The 25,631-nt window shown below is 37.1% G+C and overlaps 1 protein-coding gene across 2 annotated transcripts in view; it reads left to right on the top strand.

Moving 5' to 3' along the window:
* The window catches only part of SYT1 (synaptotagmin 1), a 412,783-nt gene that overhangs the window by 265,083 nt on the left and 122,069 nt on the right, over positions 1-25,631 (top strand). The window contains exons 4-7 of one of the 2 annotated variants that reach the window (XM_057743300.1): positions 864-1,048; positions 6,921-7,034; positions 10,579-10,746; positions 13,961-14,128. In XM_057743300.1, coding sequence (XP_057599283.1) covers positions 864-1,048; positions 6,921-7,034; positions 10,579-10,746; positions 13,961-14,128 — 635 coding nt within the window. Of the gene's footprint in view, positions 1-863; positions 1,049-6,911; positions 7,035-10,578; positions 10,747-13,960; positions 14,129-25,631 lie in introns of both variants that reach the window. The other variant, XM_057743299.1, reaches the window with a different exon arrangement.

Here is a 25,631-nt window from a genome sequence, read left to right as displayed (position 1 = left end):
TAGTCTATTAACTCAACCTTGAAAAGAGGTGAAATGGGTACCACTATTATCTTCATTTTATGGAGAGGGAAACAGAAATTCAGAACAGTTAGGTGACCTGGCCAGTTACACAGCCTGTGAGCGGCCAAGCCTGTACCCAAGCCTGGGTGTGTAACCACTGCCCTGCCTCCGGAGACCCTGCGTGGTTCAAGCTCCCCTTGATCGACTTTCAGAGCACCAAGTCCTCCTTCCTAACTTCACTACTTTTAGGATTTTAAATTTGTTTTTTCTGTTTTTTGGTGGGTTTTTTGGTTTGTGTTTTGATTAACGTCGACCCCTACCACTGTGCCCAGAACATATTAATAGAACCTATAGTATTTGATAGAGGAGTAATTGCAACTAATATTTATTTAGTTTTTGCCATGTGCCAGGTACTGCATCTTATTTTAATCTTCAGGAAGACTATCAGGTACCTAACAATTTACCTCCACTTTAGAGAGGAAGATACTGAGACGGAGAGAGGTTAGGCAGACTGCCCAAGATCACACAGCTAGGAACTGGTGAAGCCAAGGCTTAAACTTGGAGGCCAAACTCCAGAGGTAACCTCTGAAGAAATGAAGGAATGGATCAATGAAAATCTAGCTTGGAGGGCCAAGGAAAGCTCTAGAGAGGAGATGACATTTGACATGCCTCGAAGGGTGAGGTGGAAAAGATAGAAACACTCTAGGCAGAGGAAACAACGTGGATAAAGCAATGCAGAACAGTGTGCCTGGAGCTCAGTAAATAGGAATGAATGAGTGAATAGCTTTACAGCCTATGATCAAAGGTTTTTCATATGTAAATACTTTATTACTAATAGTTTCTGCATTTTTTTTTTCTTTCAGTGCCACCGTGGGCCTTAATTGCCATAGCCATAGTCGCGGTCCTTTTAGTCCTGACCTGCTGCTTTTGTATCTGTAAGAAATGCTTGTTCAAAAAGAAAAACAAGAAGAAGGGAAAGGAAAAGGGAGGGAAGAATGCCATTAACATGAAAGATGTGAAAGACTTAGGAAAGACCATGAAAGATCAGGTAATGTATTCATCCCATATTTCTTCTTGGATTATGTTATCAAACATTAAAGAATAGAGAGTTTATTAATTTATGCCAGGTAAATATAGAAATAAACAATATTCAGATACTTGTCGTTGTGGAAATGCTTTGCACTCCTTTCAGACATTACTCAACATCCCAAGGAACAATGGAAACATGGTAGGGTTTTCCAGCCTCCCAAGCATATAAACCGGGAAAGGGCATCCATGACCAGCAGGGCCATCTTGGTAGGCTCAGCATAGTGGAATGATACCTGAATATTTTTATTACATCTGTTTAGCCCATCTTAGCTGTGTCTAGAGTTAGAGAAACAGACTAAAGAGTATCTGCTCTCCTTCTTGGGCAGGACATCTTTTTCACATCCTCGCTGCTCATAATCACTATTAAATACTGAGTCATATAGCTATTCATCACACTGGATGAAAGGTACCATCCCTATACAGACATCCATTTCAATTATGAGTGCTTAGGAATAAAGAGTTACACAAGGGAAGGGAGAGAAGTGTGAGTTGGTTCTGAAAAATGGGTTAGAATTTTAAGGCAAAAGTCTTATTTCTTCACTTAGGGACAGTTAGATCCGTAATGCAGGTTATAAAATCTATCCAGCTGAATTATTTTCCCAAACCCAAGGAAGCAATTTGGATGTCCTTTACACTGTTGTCTGTCTTCCCTAAACGAACTAGGTGATTTGCTTCAGGATAAAATCTCCTATTAATAGGTATAATAATTAACTGTCTCTTCATTTCTCTTTTGGAAACATATTTATATTGGATATTTCTAAGGAACACATTTCATATAAAAAGTAAATGTAAAGATTTTTCAAAGAAATAACATTTTCAATTATCGATGTTTCCCTTCAAATAATTCAAAATTTCTATTTATTCCTTAATAGCAACATATACAGACAGTTTTATAAATTCTTCTTATGCTATTAATTGAACTCTTAAATTTGTGAATCTCCTTAAGAACAATTTAGTTAAGGGAGGCATTTTTAGTACATTTGCGTCGTTACCCACATACCCAGGACACTAATCCCTCTCCCCAGCTTGAGTTTTAAACTCTTTTCTCAAAGACACTGTCATGTCCCTTGACAACAATTTCACAGAGGCTCATTTTTCACTTGAACTTTTCCTTGGTTTCAGAGCTGTAGAATGAACACAGTGCCTGCACTCACGCTCAGAGAGCTCCATCCCGAGCTCAGAGTATCAAGGGTTATGTTTTTCTCAGAGTTTCTAATCATAGCCACAGAAGCCCAGGCGCCAGTGTTCAACCACAGATGTCTAATACGGATTCTTCTTTTCGGTTAATTTGTTACATAGAAACTGAAGTTTTAAATCATGTCTTGTTTTGTCATTTTCCTTAACCAGCAGGACTTGATACAGATTTCTTTAGTCAACATATTTGGGAGATTAAGTATAGTAATCATCTTCAAGATGGACATGGCTGGACTGAACAATTTATATATGAATTTCAGCTATGTCTATGAAATACTGGAAATATAATACTATCATTTTCATAACTACAATAAAATTCAAATGTGGTTTTCATGTATGCTATAATTAACAGTTAAAAGCACTAATAATGTCAAATGATTACAACAGCATTTCTTCCTAGGACAAGAAATTTGTATTTTCTTTGTGGAATTTGTTCTGCAAGATGTAAGACTAATTTATAGCATAGTGATGGTGTATATTACCCCTGTTATGACATGGATAAATGACCATCATCTCGAAAATAGTAAATACAGAGAATTGATGGTGGTTAATTTTTTGTTGGTCACCAATTCTTTCATATGGGAGGGGAACAGAAAATGAGTCAAATAAGGAAATACTAGGAAGTCAGAGATAGTTTATAGCAATCTACTATTACAACATAGCATTTAGGATTTCAACAACTCAGAAAGGTGTTTTTTAATTATTTTAAGTAGATTGTTTTGTCTACTAGGATTTTATAGGTCTTATTTTAACTTATGACCAATTAATTGTACAGAATAAAATATAATCTGAGCAAGTGAAAATAGATCCCGTTGGTAAACAGTTATATAACAATAGCTTATGCTACTTTTTAAGAAGACAAAAGTAGCTGATAGAGTTCTATCATTTTGTGAAGAAAAAAGAGAAAGTAGCAGCACAGAACGTACAGATTTTAAGATGCTGTGTCACATGGTGATCGTCTGATCATCCAGGTTCAAAACAGCATAAACACAGAGTAAAATTATTCTTTAAGTATATTTTCAAGCAATTTTAGACAGAATATTGATTTGAACATGAGGAAGGTAATAAAGATAGTCTATGCCTCTCATCTAGAAAGTGGACAGATGTCAGAGGCATTTTACATATGGTTTCTTAAGATACATGGGCTCTAGGGGAAATCAGTAAGTTTTTACCATTCCACGCCATACAAGAACTAATGAAAATTCAAATGTCATTATTCATGACTGTATGTCTTTATAACCAAGGAAGAATTTTTAAACATTCTGCAATAACAACAAAATGGTAACGATAGATAGTATTTTTCTGTAGCAAGGGGTAATATCAACCTGCAAAGTCAGAGGTCTGGAAAGGTCATTTCTCCATGGTTTTTACTAATGCGTGTGGATATTTAAATTTTCACTTCTTCCTTCTGTGTCCTCCTTATCTGTGTTGTGTCTCATGACTGTTCTGGACTGTCCCTTGCGGTAGGTTTCCTCTGCTATCAGACACCCCTCGTCAACGCTCAGATACATCTAGTGGCCTGGCAGCTGGGGCGCCACAGCTGAGGGTGTACCATTCTGACACACATCAAGAGGCTGAACTAAATTGATTTTTTTTTTTTAAGATAAAGGATTCTCATTTTAAACATTACTGATTAAATAGAACAGTATTAGAAAGCTCAAGTTTTAATTGATGGGCACAGAACGCAAATACAGTGTCTTATGCTCCCTTTTCAGCATGTTTATCAACTCCAAATCTGAACAGTTTAACCCAGAATGAGCAAATGCACCTTCTGATGGTTTATCCAAGTACAACTAAGCACCTTTTGAATGTTGAATCAAGCCAGAAGCATGTGCGCTAAGTTTTTGAAATTTAAAACAAGGTGTTTTTCCCAACACAGCCTTTTCCACTACAATTTATCAAACTCTCAGCACTGCTGGGTTTACATGCATTTTCCTCTGCATTTTGTTCCTGGGTGGGGGGGGTAGGGTGGAAGTAGGGACTATTGCTCTTGAGATATTATAATAGCTACTGATTTAATAGGTCTGAATTTAATATAATGGTACAGAAAATGTCTTGCTTAAGCTCAGCCTTTGGGACAAGAATAGACAATCACTTCAGTGATGAACAGTGGCACTGAGAAATTATCAAAAATTTAGCCCTATTTCATGCAGAATAATTGCAGAAATGGTCCTGCACCTTTTATTAGGGCAAAAACCACTTAGAGAGAAGGAGATTTAATATCTCAGCTCTTCTTTCACATTACACTGAGCTGAAATATGATATGTAAATTGTCAGTTCTGAAAGAGATTTTGAAAAAATATTTTAATACATGAAAATTCTTATTTTTATGATGGGGTCGTGTGATGATTTTTCAGACAAAAATGTGCATTAGTTTGCTATTAAAAAATTAAAATCTTATAGGAGGCAATTTACCTACATTGCCATTTTCTAAACACATCTTTTCAGACAGTATTAAAGACTTACACACAGCTGAGGTTTTGAAAGGGCAATGTGGGTTCACTGCCTCAGGTCCTCCAGTTAAACTCAGCAGTCTTTTCTTGTCACTTCACTATCATTTTTCTCTTAATGACACCCCCAAGTTAAAACATTAATATTAATATTTAAGTAATTATGTTGTTTTCCTGCCTCTGGCTATAAGTAAACCAACATGTTACTATTCAAGGAAACAACCAAGTATAAATTTCCAAATTAAATGGTGTAAGGCTGACCAGATTTGAAAAGGTTTCTGCACAGTTGTAATAATGGTAATTTCCAATTTTCCAAAGTCATTGCAGGCTCCTGAAATTTCTCAGGAAGAACAGGAAGGGAGGCATCTCCGACTACAGCTCAACTCTCTGTTTCGGTGATCTCCCCACCGAATGAGTTCTAGTAAGATGATGCCAAGTCTGTTTTTTAGGATCAAGTTAGAGTTAAATGGGCAGAGCCGGATTGCAAAGTCTTGCCCAGTTCAGAGACTGAGGGCACCATGTTGAGTCACCACTGTGGGTCTCTGTATAAATGGATAAGTGAACAGAAAAAATTTCTCTGAGCAGAGAAAAAAGACCAAGTAATCTGGGAGGTAGGGGGAGGTTGGTTGGTAGAGCTATAGTCTGATGATTCGGAAGCCTTTCGGAAGCCTAGTTATACTTCTTGCATTTGACTTCTACCAGATTTCTCAGATTTAATTTGATCACTGACAGGAGTTAAGATTCTCTTACTTTGTCAGAGATGTAAAGCAGCCTACCACTCATATGTCTTATTTTTAGTTTCGTGAGATTCTACAGTAACACACACATGCCACGAAAGGGAATGAAAGTGCCATAAGCAAAACCTAGGAGACAATATTTGCAGTATATATAACAACAGCTGAAAGACTGAGACCACTCAAATACAGAGTCTCTACAAACTGCTAAGAGGCAAAAAACAAAACAAAAAGCAGCAAAGGATATATTATACAGGTAGCCCCCAGAAGAAAAAATACAAATGGTTCATATAAAGATTTAAAAATTTTTCAACCTCACTCGTGTTCAGGAAAATGTAACATTTTATCATTTTTCATTTCAAATAACTACTTACAGATTTCTAATTATTTTCTTCTAATTCTTTAAAGCAATAAGAACGCATACCCCTAGAAACAAAACTTCTAATATTTATAATCTTTATAACCTTTGGTTTTTTTGAGCACAATGTTTGCATTTATTGGGAAAATACATCATGTATTTTTATTTTTAAAAAAGAGGAACATTTGAATGAATTTTATGAAATTATGAGCTTTCTAGTATTTCAATTTATATTACACTTAAGTTTTAGGTTATAAAGAACATTCAGTTGGTCCAGACTGAGTTTTGAGAATTCTCTGCCATGATTTTTGCCTGTTACCACAAAACTAATTTTTATACAAATTTCAGTTTGATAAAATTGCAAACATAACTCCTTGTACCTTTTGATACCAAACATATCCATAAATCCATTTAATTCAGCCTAGCTTTCTGTGGAACTGTTATGGAAATAAAACAGTACACTTAAACTGGAACTGGGGTAGAGTTTCCTCTAAACATGCATTTGCTGGTGGCATGTTTTTTTTTTCCTCTTTTTCCATAACCATTATAAATGTATACGCAAAACATAGGAAATCACAATTTTCTGAGACTCCCTCATGTATCTTTTTCATAGGAAACAAGCCAAGAAACGGCCACCCATTTCATATGAATTACTCCACTGCATGTAACAAGGGTGTTTTACATGATGCTTAGCTTACATCACTTTAAACTACATGGATGTGAAAACTGGCCTGGTTAACAGCATGTTTATCATACCTCAGAAAGGAGCGATTTTATCAGAGCCAAATATAATACAACGTTGACATTCTCTTTGCAACAACTTCACATTTTTTTGCTTGCAATATCCTGAGGGGCTTTTTCCATTGCTTCCATGTTGCTTGCTGATTGGGGGAAAACATTCCGTGCACAAATGGAATTTAAAAAAATATGTAAGCAGCCGATGTGAATGTGTGTCAGACAAATGGAGATTTCCAGCATCTCAGTGCTTGCTTCTCACAGCTTGGAAATATAACCACAGGCCCAGTGTCATTTGGGTTTGGATGAAAATTCGTTTGAATTCACATATGTCTGTTTCCCTACTCATAGGCCCTGAAGGATGATGATGCTGAAACCGGATTGACGGATGGGGAAGAAAAAGAAGAACCCAAAGAAGAGGAGAAACTGGGAAAACTTCAGTACTCATTGGATTATGATTTCCAGAATAACCAGGTCTGAGGGGGGGAATGTCTTGTAATTCCATTACATTTTCTGAAATTACCAGCTAGAAATTGAAACGAGATACTTCTTAAAACATTTCGTGTGCTACGAGGGGAAAATGCAATTATCAAAACTATTGATGAAATAATTTCTAAGTACAGGCGGTCCCCTACTTGCTAATTTAACTTCTGGTAATTAGAATCCACAGTGTTCAGCCGATTACATCTACTTCTGGCACTTACAGCAGGCAGGCGGAATACAAATTAACCTGACGCCGTCAGTCTGATTCTGCGAGCTCCCAGTCACAGATCCCTCAGCCTGAGCGACAACAATCTTCTTTGGAATTCATGGATTTAGCTCTAAACAGAGCAAGGGGCCTTTGCGTTAGACCATCAATTAAGCCAAAGTTTTGAAACAAAATTTAACCATTTGATAAGGAATCAGAAGATTTAAAAAATTGGCTTTCCATGAATTTAATGTCAAGAATGCCTTATATGATATGATACTGGGTATAACTCCTAGCACAAATGAGTTAGCAGTTCTAGAAAAGTAGGAAGATCAGCAACTTGATTTCTAGTGCCTTTGCGTGCTGCTGAAAAAGTGATGACGAACTAAAGGTTTTATCAAAACAAGCCTTCCTGCTTTAAAAGCCATAAAGTGCCACCTAGATGAATGATAATATTAGCTAGCTTTTATTAACTGCCTGTTATAATGCTAGCTCAAAGATAAATGTTAAAAAAAAAAATCTCTCTACCTACAAAGACATTCTAGGATCCATGACTTTGATAAAGATGTCTCTTTCACTTCTGAACTGTTTAAGAAATTTAAAAGCTAGATGAGAATTAGCTGAGTTAGAGATCAAGCTCCTAAGAATCTTTAAGACACAGTTCTTTTCCAACTAGGGGAGCTTTAAATCTCTCCAGTTTGTTTTAAATCTCTCCAGTTTAATCAGCTCACTGATCTTCTGGGGCTGGGAAGAACTTGATGGATGTAAATACAGTTACTACCTAATGCAGTATGTATTGATTATGCCCAGTTTGATGAGCAATAAACAATAACTAAATCAAACACCGATACTCAGCTTTGGTGACTAACGTCCAAAGTCAGTAATACTGGAAGCTGTAAACAATGGCAGAAACTCTGGGCTTTATTTAGGAATTGACAGTTCAGATAATGTCTTCACTGTTTGAAGTGTCCAGAGGGTTCCTCAAGAAGAACATATTGATATGCGCTGCCGTATTATAAGCAATTGTATTTAATTAACTTCATTACAACCCTGGCTCATTATTTTATAATACATTCCAGAAAGTTGCATGTTGGTTACAGATACAAGCTAACAGGTATGGATTTATACGGCATTATAGGTATTATGCCATTTCTAGTCAATTAAATAGGGCATGTGAGGGCATGTTTATCACTTCTACCAAAATTTGATCAGCGGGGGTTGCTTGAGAGCAAAACTGCCTATGTTACTTATATATTCTAGGGAAGGTCAAGGTCAGCTTACATTATCTTAACACATAACATCTTTTCCAGAAATATAATCTGCCTTTATGTATGTAGCCAACATTTTTCTACTAATTTATTCTACTTTCGTAGTTTCCAGTAGAAATCTAGTGGATCTCATCCTGGTTAGTCATAATTTTGAAACTTCTGCTCTGGCTTTGAGTACTACAAGTATCATTTTATAAAGTAGTACTTTTAAGAATACAGCACTGAGTGTGTTTCTACTCAAATATAACGCGAATGCATGTACTTGTCCCTTCCTAGCAAACACATCTTAGAAGGTATCTCATTCGAAGGATCTAGAATATTCTACCTGATACATTTTTTAATATTATGCATTTATTTTTCAAACTGTTCTCAGCTAATCTGATTTAGAAAGTGATTCCTATGAGTCATGGAAAATAAAGTCTGAGGAATTTCATAGATAAGAACGTAATCACATATACACAGTTGCTTACCAAAACTAAAAGACAATCCTAAAAGTCCTCTAAGCAGCCTTCATGGTGGAGAAATGTGATACTTATCCCTCAAGCAGAAGTCAGAGGGGGTTGGTAGAAGTATTTCCACCTCTTATCAATAAGATATCCCCAAATCTTTAAAGTACAGATGATCAAGTTTGAAAGAGTTTAGGCTGTATCACTAGTGCTTTCCCTGCCCCAAAGAAAAAGTGTTGCAAAAAGTGAGAAGGAGAGAATATAATCTTGTTTATTCACATTGCTCTCCAATGGCAAATTCCAAATACCAACTTGGCAAACCAAGAGACAAACTGTTTGCTTTACTAATCATGTCTTTATAAGCGGATGTCTATTTTAGCCATTCTTTGACCATCTATCTACGTTTTGTGTACCTATAATCCGTCACACTTATTGCTACTGCTGTGTCACGAAGTCACAAAGATATTGAAGCATTAAAATGGAAACAACAATCTTTAAGGGTATTGGTCTAGGTTAAAAAGTGAGCCAACTAAAGTGCACTTATACACATGGTGGGTCAATTTTGTAGAAAGTGGATGTGACTTTTTTAAAGAGGTGAATTGCTTTTCCACTCTATTGATTAAAAAGGTACAGACTCAAAATTCCAGGCCTTGATATGAACAGCTGTAATGTGACTGCATTGTCTGAATAGTGTATACCGTGAATAGCAATGAGTCTAGTTTTGTTTCCCACATGGATCCAAAGCAGTCTGTTGACACAGCATGTCTGGTGGCAGGCCATCAGAATAGTCCGCTCACACCTTCTGTTTCCTTTGCAAAAACATTATCAGTGCCAGCCAACACCCGCATACATAATAAGATATAGGAGTGTCTCTCTGAGAAAACCAGACAAGAAGAAATGCAGAGATTTCTGCTGTATTTGAAAAAAATCGGAAACTTAGTCACTTCGCATTAAAAACCATAACTGTAATCTCCCCTTCCTTTATATGAGCTAAAATTATATTTCTATGACTCCATGTTCTATATTTAAATACAGAATTTAATATATAATAATCATTTTACTCTAAGTTAAAACAAGAAGTAGCCAGCACACAAGTAAAGGTCAAATATGATAGAAACTTGAAGATCTTCTTTTTATCTCAAAAAGCTACCCAATTTCTAAGAAATTTCTGTTTAGCTGGTCTGAAGCTTTGATTCAAAACAAGAATTTCATACTTTATAATTACAGGCTTGTGATCGTTTAACAATTCATTTCCACTTACAAATCACGCCCTGGAAAGAAAAATGCACAAGGGCTTTTAGCAACTGGAAAGTTATTTGATTGCAACCCTTTTGCAAATATGAATTCCATATTTAACTGTAATCAGCAACCTTTTAAAAGCCTCTTTTGTGTTTAAAACCAGGCTTCCTAGAGCCTGCATCTGTCATAATGGGTTTCTGAAGTCTATATAGCTCACTTCATTTGCCTTCTGTGGTTCAGATTCAGAAAAGAATAGGAGTTTATTGAAAGCAAAGAAGAAAAGGGAGAAATCACAATATGCAGCATTGTGAACAAATCAATCTTTCCCAACATGTCCACCAATGCCGGTGTTTACTGTATCCTGCCTCTCATTTCAGCTGCTGGTAGGAATCATCCAGGCTGCCGAGCTGCCCGCCTTAGACATGGGGGGCACATCCGATCCCTACGTGAAAGTCTTTCTACTGCCCGATAAAAAGAAGAAATTTGAGACAAAAGTCCACCGAAAGACCCTTAATCCTGTCTTCAACGAGCAATTTACTTTCAAGGTATCTTTTTTTTTTTTGTATGTCCTGATGAACTTGTCCTCTGTTGTTTTAGATAACAGACTGATCTCATCCTGACACATATGGAGACATGCACACGACCACTTGTTCAGAGACTCACAAATGATTCCATTCAGGATATTTAAAATTCTTATCTTCGATGTAATGAAGACTCTATATTGCATTTAAATTTGGCCCAAATAGGATTCAGCTTAACTGTTTCAGAAATGAATGTGGACTGGGATAGAACTAGGATGTCAATCGTATCTAAAAAGTGAGTTCGACTTCAAGTGTGTCTGTGGACCTGAACGTTTCCCCCTCTCTAAAATAAAGCCAAAAGAATTATAAACTTTTTCCAGGTTTCCAAGTTCCTGAAAATAAATCACGACCACAGAATAAAGTAAGCTATGCAACATTATTTAAGTGGTACCAATAGGTATTACTCTCATTGCAAAATTCTTTGTGTGCAGGGGCAATGGGAGTATTCTAAAACATTCTCCTTAACCCATCAATAAAAAGAATATAAACCTACTGGGGTTTTTTTTCCATCTCTAGCATTTCTCCTTTACTCATGGCTCTTCTCTGGTTTCTTCATCTTGTTGAGACACTTCAATTAACAAACAATAACAAAGAGGAATTCTGGCCACATAATAACAGGAAAAGGTACTTGGCAGGCCTCAGGCATTTCTGCACATACAAGTAGTCTCTATAGTTCTCTTCCTGAAGTCATGCATAAAAACAGGCCTTTGGTAGACATCTTTAACACTTGAAGTTTTTTTAAATGCATTACTTGAAACAATGCATGTCTGTGAAATTGCCAGCAGGCAGATTCAGAATTACCTGTCTACCAGTCAGCCTTCGCGATAGCACGCACCTCACGTTAGCAAACCTCCCGGCACGAAATAAGTGGATGAAACTGAGGGCATGAGTCATTCTCATGAACCTTGTTTCCAATTTTGTAAAAGTGCAGGGTCTTTCTATTCACTCTAAAATTTGAGTTTTTAAGACAAAAAAAAAATTCCTCATGTATTGTCAGCAATCCTATTTAAAATCTACACTTTTCTAAACCCAGATAGTTAGTGTAGAGTAGCAGTAAAAAACATTCTGGAACTACTCAGCTTATGAAGAGCTAATCATTAGGGTAAATATGCCACAAAACATGCAGAGAAAACAAAACCAAAAAATATTGCAAAAGGTAATCACAATCATTCTATTTGACTATGTATTGATCTTAATTTAGGTCAGTAGTTTCTCACAATTTAGTCAGCACATTCTTAAATTATTTGAAATATGGTGGGGCTTTGTTTTTGGTTTGAGTTATCTGTAGGTTACGTCTTTTAAAAAAGTGTATTGCTGATAATTTTCAGTAATGTCTGTAACTTCAAGAATTATAGTTATTAAGATTTTGAAATTGCCTATAAAATTTAATCAGGTTTCATTTTATTTCAGGAGGGTTGGGTTGATCGCATCATAAATCAGTCCAAAGTACAATATATTTTGATAGATTTAAGAAATACACCACTGTTTCTAGAGAAGTAGTTAATTTCTCCTTGCAGGCCTTGTAGATTATACATCTTAAATGCCAATAGGCTGTATGATATAGGAATGGAAGCAAAATAGTTTAAAGAGGATTGGCTTTAAAACTGAGTTCAAATCCACTGAACATGAACTTGACATGCCCCAAATGAAATGCTTCTTCTTTTCTTCACAGCAAACTCCCACTTGAAAGAGCTACTTATCATTCAAACAATATGTATTTATTAAGAACCTACTGTGTGCCAGCACTGTGCTAAATGCTTTACATGTTGTATTCATTCGGCCTCAACCAGCCCTGTGAAGTAGACACTACTATCATCACTCTTTGAAGGCTGAAAAGTCTGAGTTTATTTATTTGTCCCAGGCCCTTCAGCTGGAAAAGAGAGAAACCCAGGGCCAGACCTGTGTGACCTCAAGCTCAGGTTTTTGACTAGTGCCATTTCAGTACACTCTCCAAAAAATCTAGAGAGATTTCTGAAACAAGATGAAATTTTCAAGAGTTCATTCCTACTCTAAAATTTCTTATTTCTTCCTCTCAAAATCAGCTCTTTGGAAGGGTTTATTTTTTCGTTCTAAACTGGAAAATGTGTTGTGCCTAGTTTTTAATCATAGCATTTTAATCCGATTCCAAAGAGATGACAAATGATAGAAAATAAAAACTCTTTGGAAAAAACAAAATTTCTTGTATCTATACGGTCAAATATTCTTCCTTCTCCTTTCCTTCTTAATATACAGAGTTAATTGAGAAATGTCTGCTGGAGCATAACACAACTATTTGCACTGATAAAATAATAACAAGTGTCTGAAAATTGATCAAACCTTCAATACAAGTCTAAACAATTTCTTAATTAGGCATTTCTTCCCAGTTACTGAAGTGTAGCTTACTTGGATTGCCCTGCTTTCCCTGAATATTAAAAATGTCACTAATAAATATCGCAGCCCATAGCATCTGTCCCAGATATATTTGAACAGCTGGAGAATTCATCAGTTCTTGGCCTTTTGCCACCACTCATCCTAAAAGAGTGTCATCCCTAAGAATGAACTTCAAGATCTAGATTATAATGCATCTCTGATATTCAAAACATCAATTTTCTAGTCAACTCCTGTCAATCAGTAAATTATTTTAAGGAATAGGGGAGGCACATTGCGAATTTCATTCCAATCCTTGCAGACTCCTAGCATGCCTTTTCAAAACTCACTGCTGCATTAAACTGTGGCATCCAAAAGGCTTGAAAGAGTTGATAGAACTTTTGAAACAAGTTAGCTACCCCTGAGTAAGTTGCCCCCTGACAATATAACTTATCATAACAATAACAGAATATTCTGCAAGAAAAACTTACATAGTCCAGTGCAATTGGCTTGGTTTATTCCTGTATTAATCTTAAAGTATTTCTAGCATGACTAATAGTAGGAGCCATTATTAATAATACTAACAGCTTCTAGAGCTTTAAGATAAAGTGATAAATCACTATGGTAAGTCCTTATTTTCTCCCAAGTAATTTAAGCCCCAAGCAGTTCGTCAAATGATTCAATTTAAGGAAAAAATAAATAAAACTAAAAGCACAATTATCTCCCTATTCTGTTCATCCAACATAAATATTAAAGTTAAACGCTATGAACAAGTAATATGTTTTAAGCATTTTTTGGTGACCAGATATTTTATCCGCATCCATTTATTTAGGTGCCATATTCGGAACTGGGTGGCAAAACTCTGGTGATGGCTGTCTATGATTTTGACCGTTTCTCCAAGCATGACATCATTGGGGAATTTAAAGTCCCCATGAACACAGTGGATTTCGGTCACGTAACTGAGGAGTGGCGCGATCTGCAAAGTGCAGAGAAGGAAGAGGTAAGAAAAACATTAGCATTTCTAACATGACAAGCTGTACTCGCCAGTTGCTACTCTCGTACTAACCTTTTGAGAGATGCTGGGGTGATGTGGGCCTCCAGCTGCTGACAGCTGGCAAAATATGGTCCTGGGATTGCATAACCTTGTTAAAAAGTATACAGGTCTTCTGCGTCTTATTTGAAAGAAAATAGAGATTTGTGCAAGTCTGTAGATAATTCCCCAGAGACAGAGAGAGAGAGAGCGAGAGAAAGAGATACACACCATTTCTAAAAGCTTAGAAAATGATACACACACACACACACACACACACACCTGCTTCTTTAAAAGGACAGTGAAAAGTCATCTTATCCTTTGTATTTTTCCGCAAAGATTTTATGTTTTCTACATAGCTTATGTAGCTATTAAATAGAAATAAAATGGCACCTTTTCCTTGATTATTTTTGCATATCACAGACAGTTCATTGTTTCTCCTAAAGATATCAGTGCACAATGGGTATAACATCAAGTAGAATTCACAAAGGCAGATATTAAATCCATTTTTTAAATGACTCACATTTTTATGGTATGGTTCACATTGTTTTTCCCATGTTTTAATAAAAGGTTAGCCCAGGATTTTTCTGTGCTTTAAAAAAGGGAAGTTCAATATCCTTAGTGCATTTAAACTACATAATAATCAATTCTATGTGATTATGCCAGGCCATCCTGACACCAGCGTTTTTCTGGGTAGTGTCTCAGCAGGGTAATACCAGAAAAGCAAGCTCTTAGCCGTCTCTGAATTCCTAAAGCAGCTCCCTTTCCAGCCATTTTTTTGTTCCTAACGTGGGTTTATAATTACTCAAGGGATTGCCAGCAGCCTTGGTCATTCAGGGTCGCTGGACGCCTTGGATTCGATCAGGTATGGTCACTTTGGGGCCACCAGGGAAATCGGAAAGTAACCCAAGCCTTCGGACCATCACCTGGGGATCCTTTCAACCTAAGGTTTTCTGTGACGTTATTCCTAAGTGAGGTTTCAGAACAGGTTTGTTTATTCCTGTACTGAAATTGAATTTATTAGTGCTCTAAAATTAGCACTTGGTTGTACAAAAGGAGTCGAAATTATTTTAGTTAAGCCCTGCTTTTTCTTTGGAAGGAAATATACGTCACGTAACCAAATAGGTTAGTCAAAATTAGATTCTTGGATACTGAAATAGACTTACCCCCCACCGTGGTTAGACCCACCCAAGGATAATAGGGAGTTTTTAAGTTTTACAACTTTTTAAAGTAGTTCTTCCCTAGAAGTAGACCAATATCTATATTAAAATGCAACATCTGTGTGAAAAACATTTCATCCTTTAATCATAATGTTGCTAATCATTTAATCATTAAGTAGTGAGCTGTTTTACTGAATTTTTGTTTTATTGACATACTTGGCTTCGTAAATTCCTTGTGGCTGGGGGGTGAAGTGGGACCATAACAAGTATTTATTAACTGATAGATTGTTAGTTGATTACTGGTTGGCTTCTTGGTTGAATATCCAGATATGACCCACTTGTGCTTCACGAGCCCACCTGTTCCAAGTGCGTGGCTCACGTCCCTCCCCTCCACCTGGTCATGGAAAGTGGTGTGGGATTCCAAGACGGCACCCGCCCTGGGCTCCAGTTTTTGCCTTACTCATTGCCAGCTAGACTGGTTTCTAGTAAAAGTCTTGCCTTTAAGATCAAACACTCCTGGGTTTCAATCCTGATGGATCCATTTACCAGCTCAGAGACCTTAAACAAGTCACTTATACTCGCTAAACTTCAGTATCTTTTTTTTAATCAGAAAGGTGGTCTAACATTTATTTTATCTTACAGATTAAATAAAGTATAAAGTGCCTAGCATGGAGCCTACTATTTAATGTTTTCAATAAGCAAGAGATCTCCCATCCTTTCATCTTGACGAATCTTTTTTTCTGTCCTTTCTTTCTTGTGCTTTCATCTCCCTATCCATTCTACTCTTTTTCCTCTATATGTACTTCTCTATTCTTTTTCTCACCACCACTATACTTATTGAGTGTCTCAGGTTTTTAATGGGAAATAATTCTACAACTATATTTTTAAACTCTGGAGCCTTTCCTCTTTGGTATCTACTTGGGAATAATAATTTGGGGGTTTTCAGTTGAGTGACTTTCCTTTTTTCATGATATAGGAGACCTTAAGAAATAGATGTCTAGCTTACAAAGTATTTCTGGATGACTAGATTCAGGTATAAACTTTCTCCTAATAAGTAAGATTGCAATTACATTTTATGTCTGAAGAATGACTTCTTCTCACTGATATGTGCTCTCTTTCCATGCTACTGATCATTAACTAGAGAAAATTATACTTGTATAAATCAACCAGTCTCAGATTGACTTTAGTTCTCACGGTTTCAAACAAAAATTTTTTTCCATTTTACAAGAGCAATTTTGCTTAAGATTTTTGTTTCGTGTTCCTCTAAAGTGTTAAATCTTGTTTTTAATGTCATAATGAGTGAAAGATACCAAAGAAAGTGAGGACAAGGAACTCAAGAAATGGCTTTGGAATCTAGAAACTGAACTGCTAGTCATAATAGTCTGTTCAAGAAGAGACTTGCATTTAAACGGGTTAAACACAACCCACTAGGATCCAACCCTGGGATTTTGATAGAGTGGGGTAGGCTTTGTTGTTGAAAGTGAAAAAATATAGACGTCATAAGATGATGAAGCAATTATGTAAGTTAAAGAATTTTGTGTTAATTATGTAAGTTAAAGAATTATGTGTTATTTTAGTGAGCAATGAAGTATGCAAGCAATTTTGGGGAAAAATGGAAAGTAGCCTTATCTGAAAGTTACTAAGCACATGTTTGAAACATAAGGGGTGTTGAAGAGAAAAATTATGCCAGAAGAGCCCCAACAAGCACATGACTCCCATTGTTAGATTCTAGCCCCTGGAGAAAACCTCTCTGCTGAAGTTTCCATTCTGACTTGATAACATTTCTGTAATTGACATAATCCAAGTCCCCTTACTAGTAGTTTAGGTTCACTTGCCTTTTTTTTTTTTTTTTTTCAATGTTGCATGACTGATCATCACTCTCCTTCCACCTACCAACAGATAGACGGAATCTGACCTTGCAAGACAGCTAAACCTTTCTCTTCCTTTTGTCTCTTTAAAACAGAAATCCTTTGAGTTTTGAGAAATGGTTACCCATAAAACCGTTGTCTTAATTTTCCCCTTTTTCAGGTTAAGGCCTCATACATCATCCTTTATAACCAATGTATACAGTTCTTCCATTTGCAAAAGGCTTCTAACATGTATAGCCTTAGGCTGCCTGGTGAATTTTTGAGATTTTCTTCTTTTTAATCGTTCAAGAAATATTTATTTATGCTGCCCACAAGTCAAACCTGAAGCCAACCTTCAGATATTTCGAATAATCCATTCAATATTTTCACTTAATTACTTCCAATGTTATGATCAATAGCTATGACTCCATTTTCTTTTTTACTAAATTTTATCTATGATCATTGCAGAAATTGTCTCAGTCCTCTACCCCAACATTAAGTACATCTTCAAAGCGTTAGACCCTTTGTATTTTAGCATTTGTTCCTAACTTTTCATCCCCATGCTTTCCACTACTATTTTTTAATACCTAAAAATAGCATAAGATACCACCAGGATACAACTGGATCCCTTTTTTTTAAGGAGTCTGTCTCATAACTTGACCAGTACTATTTCGTCTCCATTAGAGAATGTCCATCACTCCTGCCTTGTGTAGAATTTGTTAAAGAGTGATTTTTAAATGAGATTCTGTAATCTAGTGCAAATGGGAAAAAAATTGATTGCTGAATTAAAACAAGTTGGGACATAATTTAATTAGTACCCAAGCAGAAGGGAAGAGAAACTGCTTTAGTGCCTTAGTAGAAAATCAATTTTGCAAGAAAATTTCACATTTTTAAGCCTAATTAGGAGAACATTTACTTCACAGAAAAACATTTGGAGAATACATATTCAATCAAAAAACCAAAGTTTTTTTTAAGCTTACGATAAATTACTTGATATTCCTTTGGAATGGGTTCAAGTCATTATTCCTTATGGCATCTCTTTCGTCCAAGGATCATGAAAGAACTGATGCTGTTTCTAAGTATACTTAGCAGTCAGATGGTAACTCACGCCTTCCAAAAATCTCTGCACAACAAATCAATGCCCTGAACGAGATCCTTATGAAAGGTTAAGTGCAGGAACTTTAATATGGAAGCCAGTAAGAATCTTCCTTGTCACTCACAAACTATCACATTCGAGAAATGCAACAAAGACGCTCATTTTGACCCATGGCATTCCAGGAAGGTATACTTATTTGTATCTGTTTACTTGTTCATTGTGGGTCTTCCCCACTGGACTGTAGGCAGCCATATCTCTTGTTCCCAACTGTGAAACTAAGTTTGATCACAGAGGCAAGCACACAGTACCTGTACAAAAATATTTTCCAATGAATGAATGGGGCAGAGGTGCTTATTACACACGAGCAATGCTTCAAAACTACCATTTTAAAGTCCATGTTATAGTCATTGTTTTCTTATTTTTCAGAATACTTTAGACTTCATTTGTAAACCTGTCAACAAAGTATCTTAGTACCAAACAATGAAAGAGATTTAGTACACTTTTGTCTTTTTGATCTTTTTATATCAAAGGGAGACAGTATAGATGCTTAGCAAAATCATTCTTATTGTTTTTGTTAATGGTCATGAACATGATGGGTTTCTCTTGCTAATTTTTTGAGGGGCAGGAGTGGTAAAAGCTTATTCAGCATCTCTTTCCTCTCTATAACCTTTTCATCCTGTTTCCATGATGCACGGAGAGCTTGTGGCTCAGCTTAATTTAACTTTAAAGTTAAGATTTAGTTAAAGCTCTGATTTAAGTCTCTTCTGGCAACAGGGAAATTTACTCAGAGGAAAATGGGAAAGAATCCATTCCAAGGAGAAGTCCAAGAATAGGAACAAAATCTAAGTTTATTGTATCTAGAATATTTGTTGCTAGTCAGATGTATAATATAATAGATTTATTATAAAACAATGCAACAATATTAAGACCATGATATATTTTAGCGTACTTAGTATCTATGTGTCCATTTTGTGGTACTTGCAACATAATAGTTTCCCTTTAAAGGTGTATAGAAGTAGAGTTGCATTTGATTTCTTGTTACGTCTTTGGCCGTAGCTGTGGCTTACTTGCATCTGAGTTTTTGGTCAGAATTTCAACCACCAATCATAACTGTGTTGCTCTGCATAATAAGTATTGTCGGCTTCATGACGTGGTTTCTAAAAACACCATAGGAAAGAGCAAATAGCTGGAAATATCCCTCGAGTGTGTAGGACTGTAATTTGATTGCCTTTCTAGTTGAAAAGACTTTTCAGGCACAAAGGGATGAAACCAAATTCTCACTTCACTGAGATTCTAAATGAAAATTCGGTATCATTTGTCTACTAAAATAAAAACTTGAGCACTGTGAGCTTCAATGTTACTGGGGACTTACTGAGGTCTCCAGCCCCAGAGACAGCCTCTCAGACAGCTCCGAGGAACTCTCGGGGGTGTGTAAGGGGGGAGGTTAGTATATATGTGATTTTGGTGAAGGGGTACATACAATCAAACACATGTCTCTATAGAAGGTTGCTGCTAGCCACGAGGAACAGATATCTTAATGATTTTAGTGCTCTAAGTATGGGAAGATGCAAAGATTTGAGTTCATAATATTTTCTCCTAAAAATGTCTAGCTCTCTGAAGGCCTTCTTCTGCCAGTTTTCCCAGAGCACCTCATACCTGATCTCCACCCTGAACTGCTTTCAGGGCATGTTAAAGGTCAGCGACTACAGTAGCTAATGACTCAATCCTTGTAGAGCCAGATGTCGAGACATTCTTTAGTTGGCATGGTTTTTGTTTTGTTTTGTTTTTTATTGTGAATTCCCTTGAAAATTAATATAAATTTCGACTCTAAAGAATTAAGTGGAGGGAGAGGCCCTGGGCATTTTCAGAATGCCCTTCGATAACCTTCCGTTGTTCCCGCCATTGCCATAGCTGAACCCACTGCATCACCCTCCCCTTCACAGCTCTCATTTCCCAAAGGCCTGGATTCCCAGCCCAGCTCCCTAGTTTCCAAAGTCCCTTTGTTAAAGCTTACCTTAACTTCTCTACCTAAGTCATAAAAACCAATGATAATAAAAGATACCATTTACTGAGAATCTACTGTGTGCCCACAAAAATAATTCTCAAAACATTCTTCAAAACTGGCCTATTAAATCTGCTTTACAAAATGAGGGGGAAAACAAACCTGAAGCCCAGGAAAGCCTAAATAGTTGGTCCAAGTTCACACAGCCAATGCCAGAGCTAAAATTCAAAGCTGATACGAAGCCCACACTCTTTCTACTTCACCATACCATCTTTAAACAGGCTCTCCCAGTCTCTTTAGCCTCGAAGTATAGCTATAAAGTCAATTTAAATGCAAAAAAAGAAAAAAACAAAACAGGAAAGCAAAACCAAACTGATACAAATTAGTTTTCCTCAGCTTTGGCTTGTTTATTTTGGAGTTTTAACATTTGGTCAGTTTTCTTTGACAACATTCAACTGATTAAAATCTGTATTTTTCCTTCTCAAATATTATAATACACGGCAAATGTAACACAGCAAAAGGAAAAAGAAAAGGCAATAGCTATGGTATTTTTTGTTTCTTCTTCAAAACAGTTCATAAATACTTAGCATGAATTGCTGCCCAGGATATGAAGTCCTAAAATTCAAAGGTACTCATTAATACAAACATGTTATTATTCACTCATGAGTGCCGATGAATTTAACGAAGGCAGGGGAATTTTGCTTTCCAATAAAAAAACTCATTAAGTAGAATATAAATTCCCATTCATTTATTCAAAACATATATTGAATATCTGTGAAATTACCACTGTAAAGTACATAAAATGGAAGATTAAGATTCACATATGGGAAGTGGTCAATAATAGTAGCAAAATTTCATAATGCAAATTAACAAAAGCAGCTTCGCAAAGAGCCAGATCCGAAGTATAAATTACAACGTACCATATGTTTTAGGCGCAAAGATAAGGCATGGACAGGAAGGATTCCTGGAAGTGTCTTTAAAACTGAGTAGAATTTGAATAGGCAGAAAGAAACTAAGAATGCCTTCCAGAAGTTAAAAGAACAAAAGCCAACTGACAGCTAAGACCACCAACGACAGGCCCAAGTAGGAGTGGAGTGAAAGCGTGAACAGATATCCTGAGAAATAAGATTGAATGAAGTAGTTTAGTGACAGTTTGTCCCTGACAATGGCAGACTGATCAACCTAAACTTAGGACACTAAATAAAGCTTGTGAAACTTGTTCCTCCCAAGGACCAGAGCTGGAATATGAAAGCCAGGCCCACCTCTGTGCTTTTCTCACATTATCCCAGGTAATCCTTGGTGCACTCCTATGGGATAATTCTTTGTATCCCTATTTCACATATTAGGAAATGTAATTGGCCCAGTGCCACCCAGAAAATAAGCACCAGAATAAAGATTTAGAGCCAGGTCTGACTCCCAAACCCATTCTCTCTACTCTTCCCTATTGCTACTTAGTTAACTAACACTCAGTGAGTCCAAGGATTTTGCTGATCTTATCCCCAAGTGCCTGGCGCTGTGCCTGGAACATCCAGAGTGCTTAAATAAGTATTTTCAAGTGAATTGGTTGGACAAATTAAAATAAAAATCTTCTTTTACAAACACGCATCATGAGTTATACCGCCTTCAAGGAAGTCATCTTTGAAGGATACCCAGTTATTCCAGTTGTACTGCCTATATGGTACCTACACATATTTTGAATTCCAGCCCCTCTCTCCAAACGTCTTTCTCAGTATACAATACAGTCTTCTCCTTGTCCTCAGTAGTGGCCTGTCTTTAAAAGGGAAGTTTGATTAAAATGGTCATAAGCTGTTTCCAAGTATGGCATATAAGGTGGTGATCTAATTGAGTAAAATAGTTTTAGTTACTATGATTAAGTAATGGAGTGGATATTCTTGTGAGACGTCTATTCTGACTCTGACCAAAAATGTTTTGAGCAATAACATCATTAGGTAGTCTCTCAAATGGGTCACTGTGGGAAAAATCATCAAGAGATTTAAGTTCTGGATACATGTAGTGCCAAAGAAATCTGTTTTAATAGACACTAGTGTAGGTGTTAGTTCTTCTTTTTATTGAAAGAATAAAGGGTGAGAGTTTTCAGTTGAATTTTAAATAAAGCCACGTGGTTTGGAAGCATGGATTTCATGTATAGAGATTGGAGGAACAGAAAGTGCGGAGTTGGAGTTGAAATAGGAACAAATAGAAAACAATAGAAGAATGAGACAAATGATATAGACAAGCGCAATCTCGCCTATCTCTGGTGTTTTATTATTGAAATAGCAAAGAGTATGTTGAGTGGGAAGCAGTGTCATCGATGCAGGAGAATGTCTTGTTCTGTCCTGTCCTCCAGTTCCACACATTTGGATCTTTTACAATGTCATCTTTTCTGGTGAGTTCATCACGTGCTTTGGAACAATTTGTTTTAATTATCTTGTTTGTGACTTTTTCAAATGAAATGTTTTCACCTTCTGTTTTACTCCTCCCTCGCTCTGAGCAGGCCACATGTTTGTATTGTGACATCTTTAATCCATTACAATCTGTTACTCTGCAATTAGATGAAATGTCAGCAGTTCAGTTGTACTACGTGTGCTAGAGAATAAGGGAGAAGAATGAGGACTCGCTGATAAACAAGAACTTAAATAATTAAAGGACAGGAAGAGGGAGCACGCGTGCACACATGCAAACCTACTTGTTTTACCCGTGGCTGAGGTGCTTTCAAATTATGAACAATAGGCCTTAAATCCTGCAGATTAATGTTATTCTTCATTCTTTCATTTATTCAACATATATTTATTAAGCCTCTTTTGTGAGCCAGGGACTGTACTCGCTTCTAGAAAAACAAGGGCGAAGATAGACCCATTAAGCATAGTCAATTATAATTTAATAATGAGACAGTGATGAAGGTAGATAGAAGCTCTGGCCCTGGACTCAACTGATGTGTATCCAGCCATGACTCCGCTTACTATTGGTGTGTCCTTGGGCTCGTTACTTACACCTTCTGTAAAATGGGATTCATATTACCTACCTCCATGAGCTGTGATACACTCTAAAAGATAATTCATTGGAAGCACTTAAACAATACTTGGCACCTAGTAAATTCTCAATAAATACTAGGGGTTTTTTTTATTATGGAAAATGCTGATCAGAGCCTTTATTTCCTTGCCGCTGAAAAAACACTGCTCTGACCACTAGACTTATATTCTTTCTTTTGTGAGGCGGCGACTGAGACAGCCTAAGGGTTCAGAGGGCATTAGCATACAGTTCTGATGAAAGACAGACTATCCGAGGTTAGCCCCCGCTGTGTGAGAGGCCGTGGATGTGAGACGAGGTCACCAAGGCCAATCCAGGGTAAGGCTTAGCACACCTGAGTGGAAGGTGGCACTAACACCGTGTGGCCCCAATGACTGCACACTTCTCTGTGCTCTGACACCACAAGAAAGAACTCAAAGTGCAGGCCCTAGTAAATAAAAAGACTGACAGTAACAAGTGTTAGTGAAGATGTGGCGACATCGGAACCCTCACACGTCTCTGAAGGGTGTAGCCACTTTGGAAAACAGGTTAACAGGTTTTCCAGATGTCCAATAGAGAGGATTCATATGACCAAGCAATGCTACTCCTAGGTTTATACCCCCCTCCTCCCCACCGCCCCCCGCAAAGCGGAGACACACGCACGCACATTGTACAAGAATGTTTGTAGCAGTATTTTTCACAGTTGTCAAAAAAGGTGGAAAGAACTCAAATTCCATCAGCTGATGAATAATTAGACAAAACCTGCTATAGTTGTACAATAGAATATTATTCAGCCAAAAAAAAAAGGAATTGTAGCACTGATACCTGCTACAACACGGATAAACCAGAATAGGCACATCCACACAGACAGAAAGCAGAGTCATGGTTGCCTGAGGCGGGGAGTTGCAGGGTTGGGGGTGGGGTAGGGGAGGAAGGCTGAGGAATGACAGCTAATGGGTATACGTTTCTGTGTAAGGTGATGAAAAGATTCCAAAATTAGATAGTGGTGATGGTTACACAATTCTGAATATACTAAAACCCACTGAATTGTATACTTGAAGAAGGTAAATTTTCTAGTTTGTGAATTATATCTCAATAAAGCTGTTTAAAAAAGAAATGTTTCAGGCACTGAAATCCTCAATATGGAAGCATAATGTCCTAGCTGGACCTGGGGCCCCATTTGAAATACAACTGACGTAGTACTGGGAGGGAATTGCCAGCGTGTTTCCAAAGTTGAGGAATATTTCCTGAAAATATTCCAGTCTCCCTTTAAACCAGAGCATTTGTCTCCAAGTTCCTGCTCTTCACCACCACACCTCTTGATGTAAGGTCAATGCCAAGACCCTTTGGATAGATGAAAACCCAGCCTCAGGCCACATGGCTAGCATGAGAACTCAGGATTCATACAACTGTTTCTCTGATTCCAAAGCCATTTTCTACTAGTCTCCTCTCTCATAGGGTAGAAGCTTTAGGCTTACTTGTCCTGATACCAGAACATAAGGTAGAAGCTTTAGGCTTACTTGTCCTGATACCAGAAAAATGTTCCAAATATGGGAACTACCCACTCCCTTTTGCAGTCTGTCTTCCTACAGTAGCTTCTCAGAGATTCCTCCAGTCTTTTCCTTGCTCTTCTCTGGGCCTTGACTAGCAACGTCGTGCCTTTTGAAATATTGAAGTAGGACTTGACATATAATAAAGTGCAGATATGAAGTGCACAGTTCAATTGTATACACCAGTATAAGCACCACTCCAGTCAGGTTGCAGAACATTTTTTACCCCCAGAAAGTCCCACATGCATCTTGGTGCCTATTCAGGAATGCACCGTGATACTTACTATTATGAGATTCAATAAGCTTTCCTCCTCGTTCTCACTAGGTATCCTGATAATGCTCAGCCTCCCCTCGGTCTTTAACCCCACAGTGTACTGTCCATGCTGTACCATACAATTGGCACCTCATTACACACATCCCTGTTCTCTAAGTGTCGGTGCCAAGACACGCAGTGCTGTTACATAAAAAGATGCCTTGTTTACCTGTTTTGTTGTCTGCAGCAGGATAAGCTCATTGTAAGTAAGGGAAGTGTTTACTACTTTTGCACATCACAGTAGTCAGCTCTTAGGAGAACGTGTGGAAGGGATCACATGAGGACAGAACTCAGGCTCCGAATCCCATCAACTTTCTGAGCCTCATTTCTTTATCTGTAAAATGCTGTTGAAAAATGTAAAATGCTATGTACTTATGTGTTTGAGATTTATTTTTCTTGTTTTTTTCCATTTTTAAAAAATTTATAGAGTTGTGCAGCTGTCATAACAACCTAATTATAGAACTTTTCCATCACCCCAAAAAGAAACCTTGTGCCCGTT

The sequence above is a fragment of the Hippopotamus amphibius genome, chromosome 7, assembly GCF_030028045.1.
Source record: "Hippopotamus amphibius kiboko isolate mHipAmp2 chromosome 7, mHipAmp2.hap2, whole genome shotgun sequence".
In the NCBI taxonomy this organism is placed as follows: Eukaryota; Metazoa; Chordata; class Mammalia; order Artiodactyla; family Hippopotamidae; genus Hippopotamus; species Hippopotamus amphibius.
The sequence above is the reverse complement of the archived record's forward strand: the minus strand, read 5'-3'. Positions and strand labels throughout refer to the sequence as shown.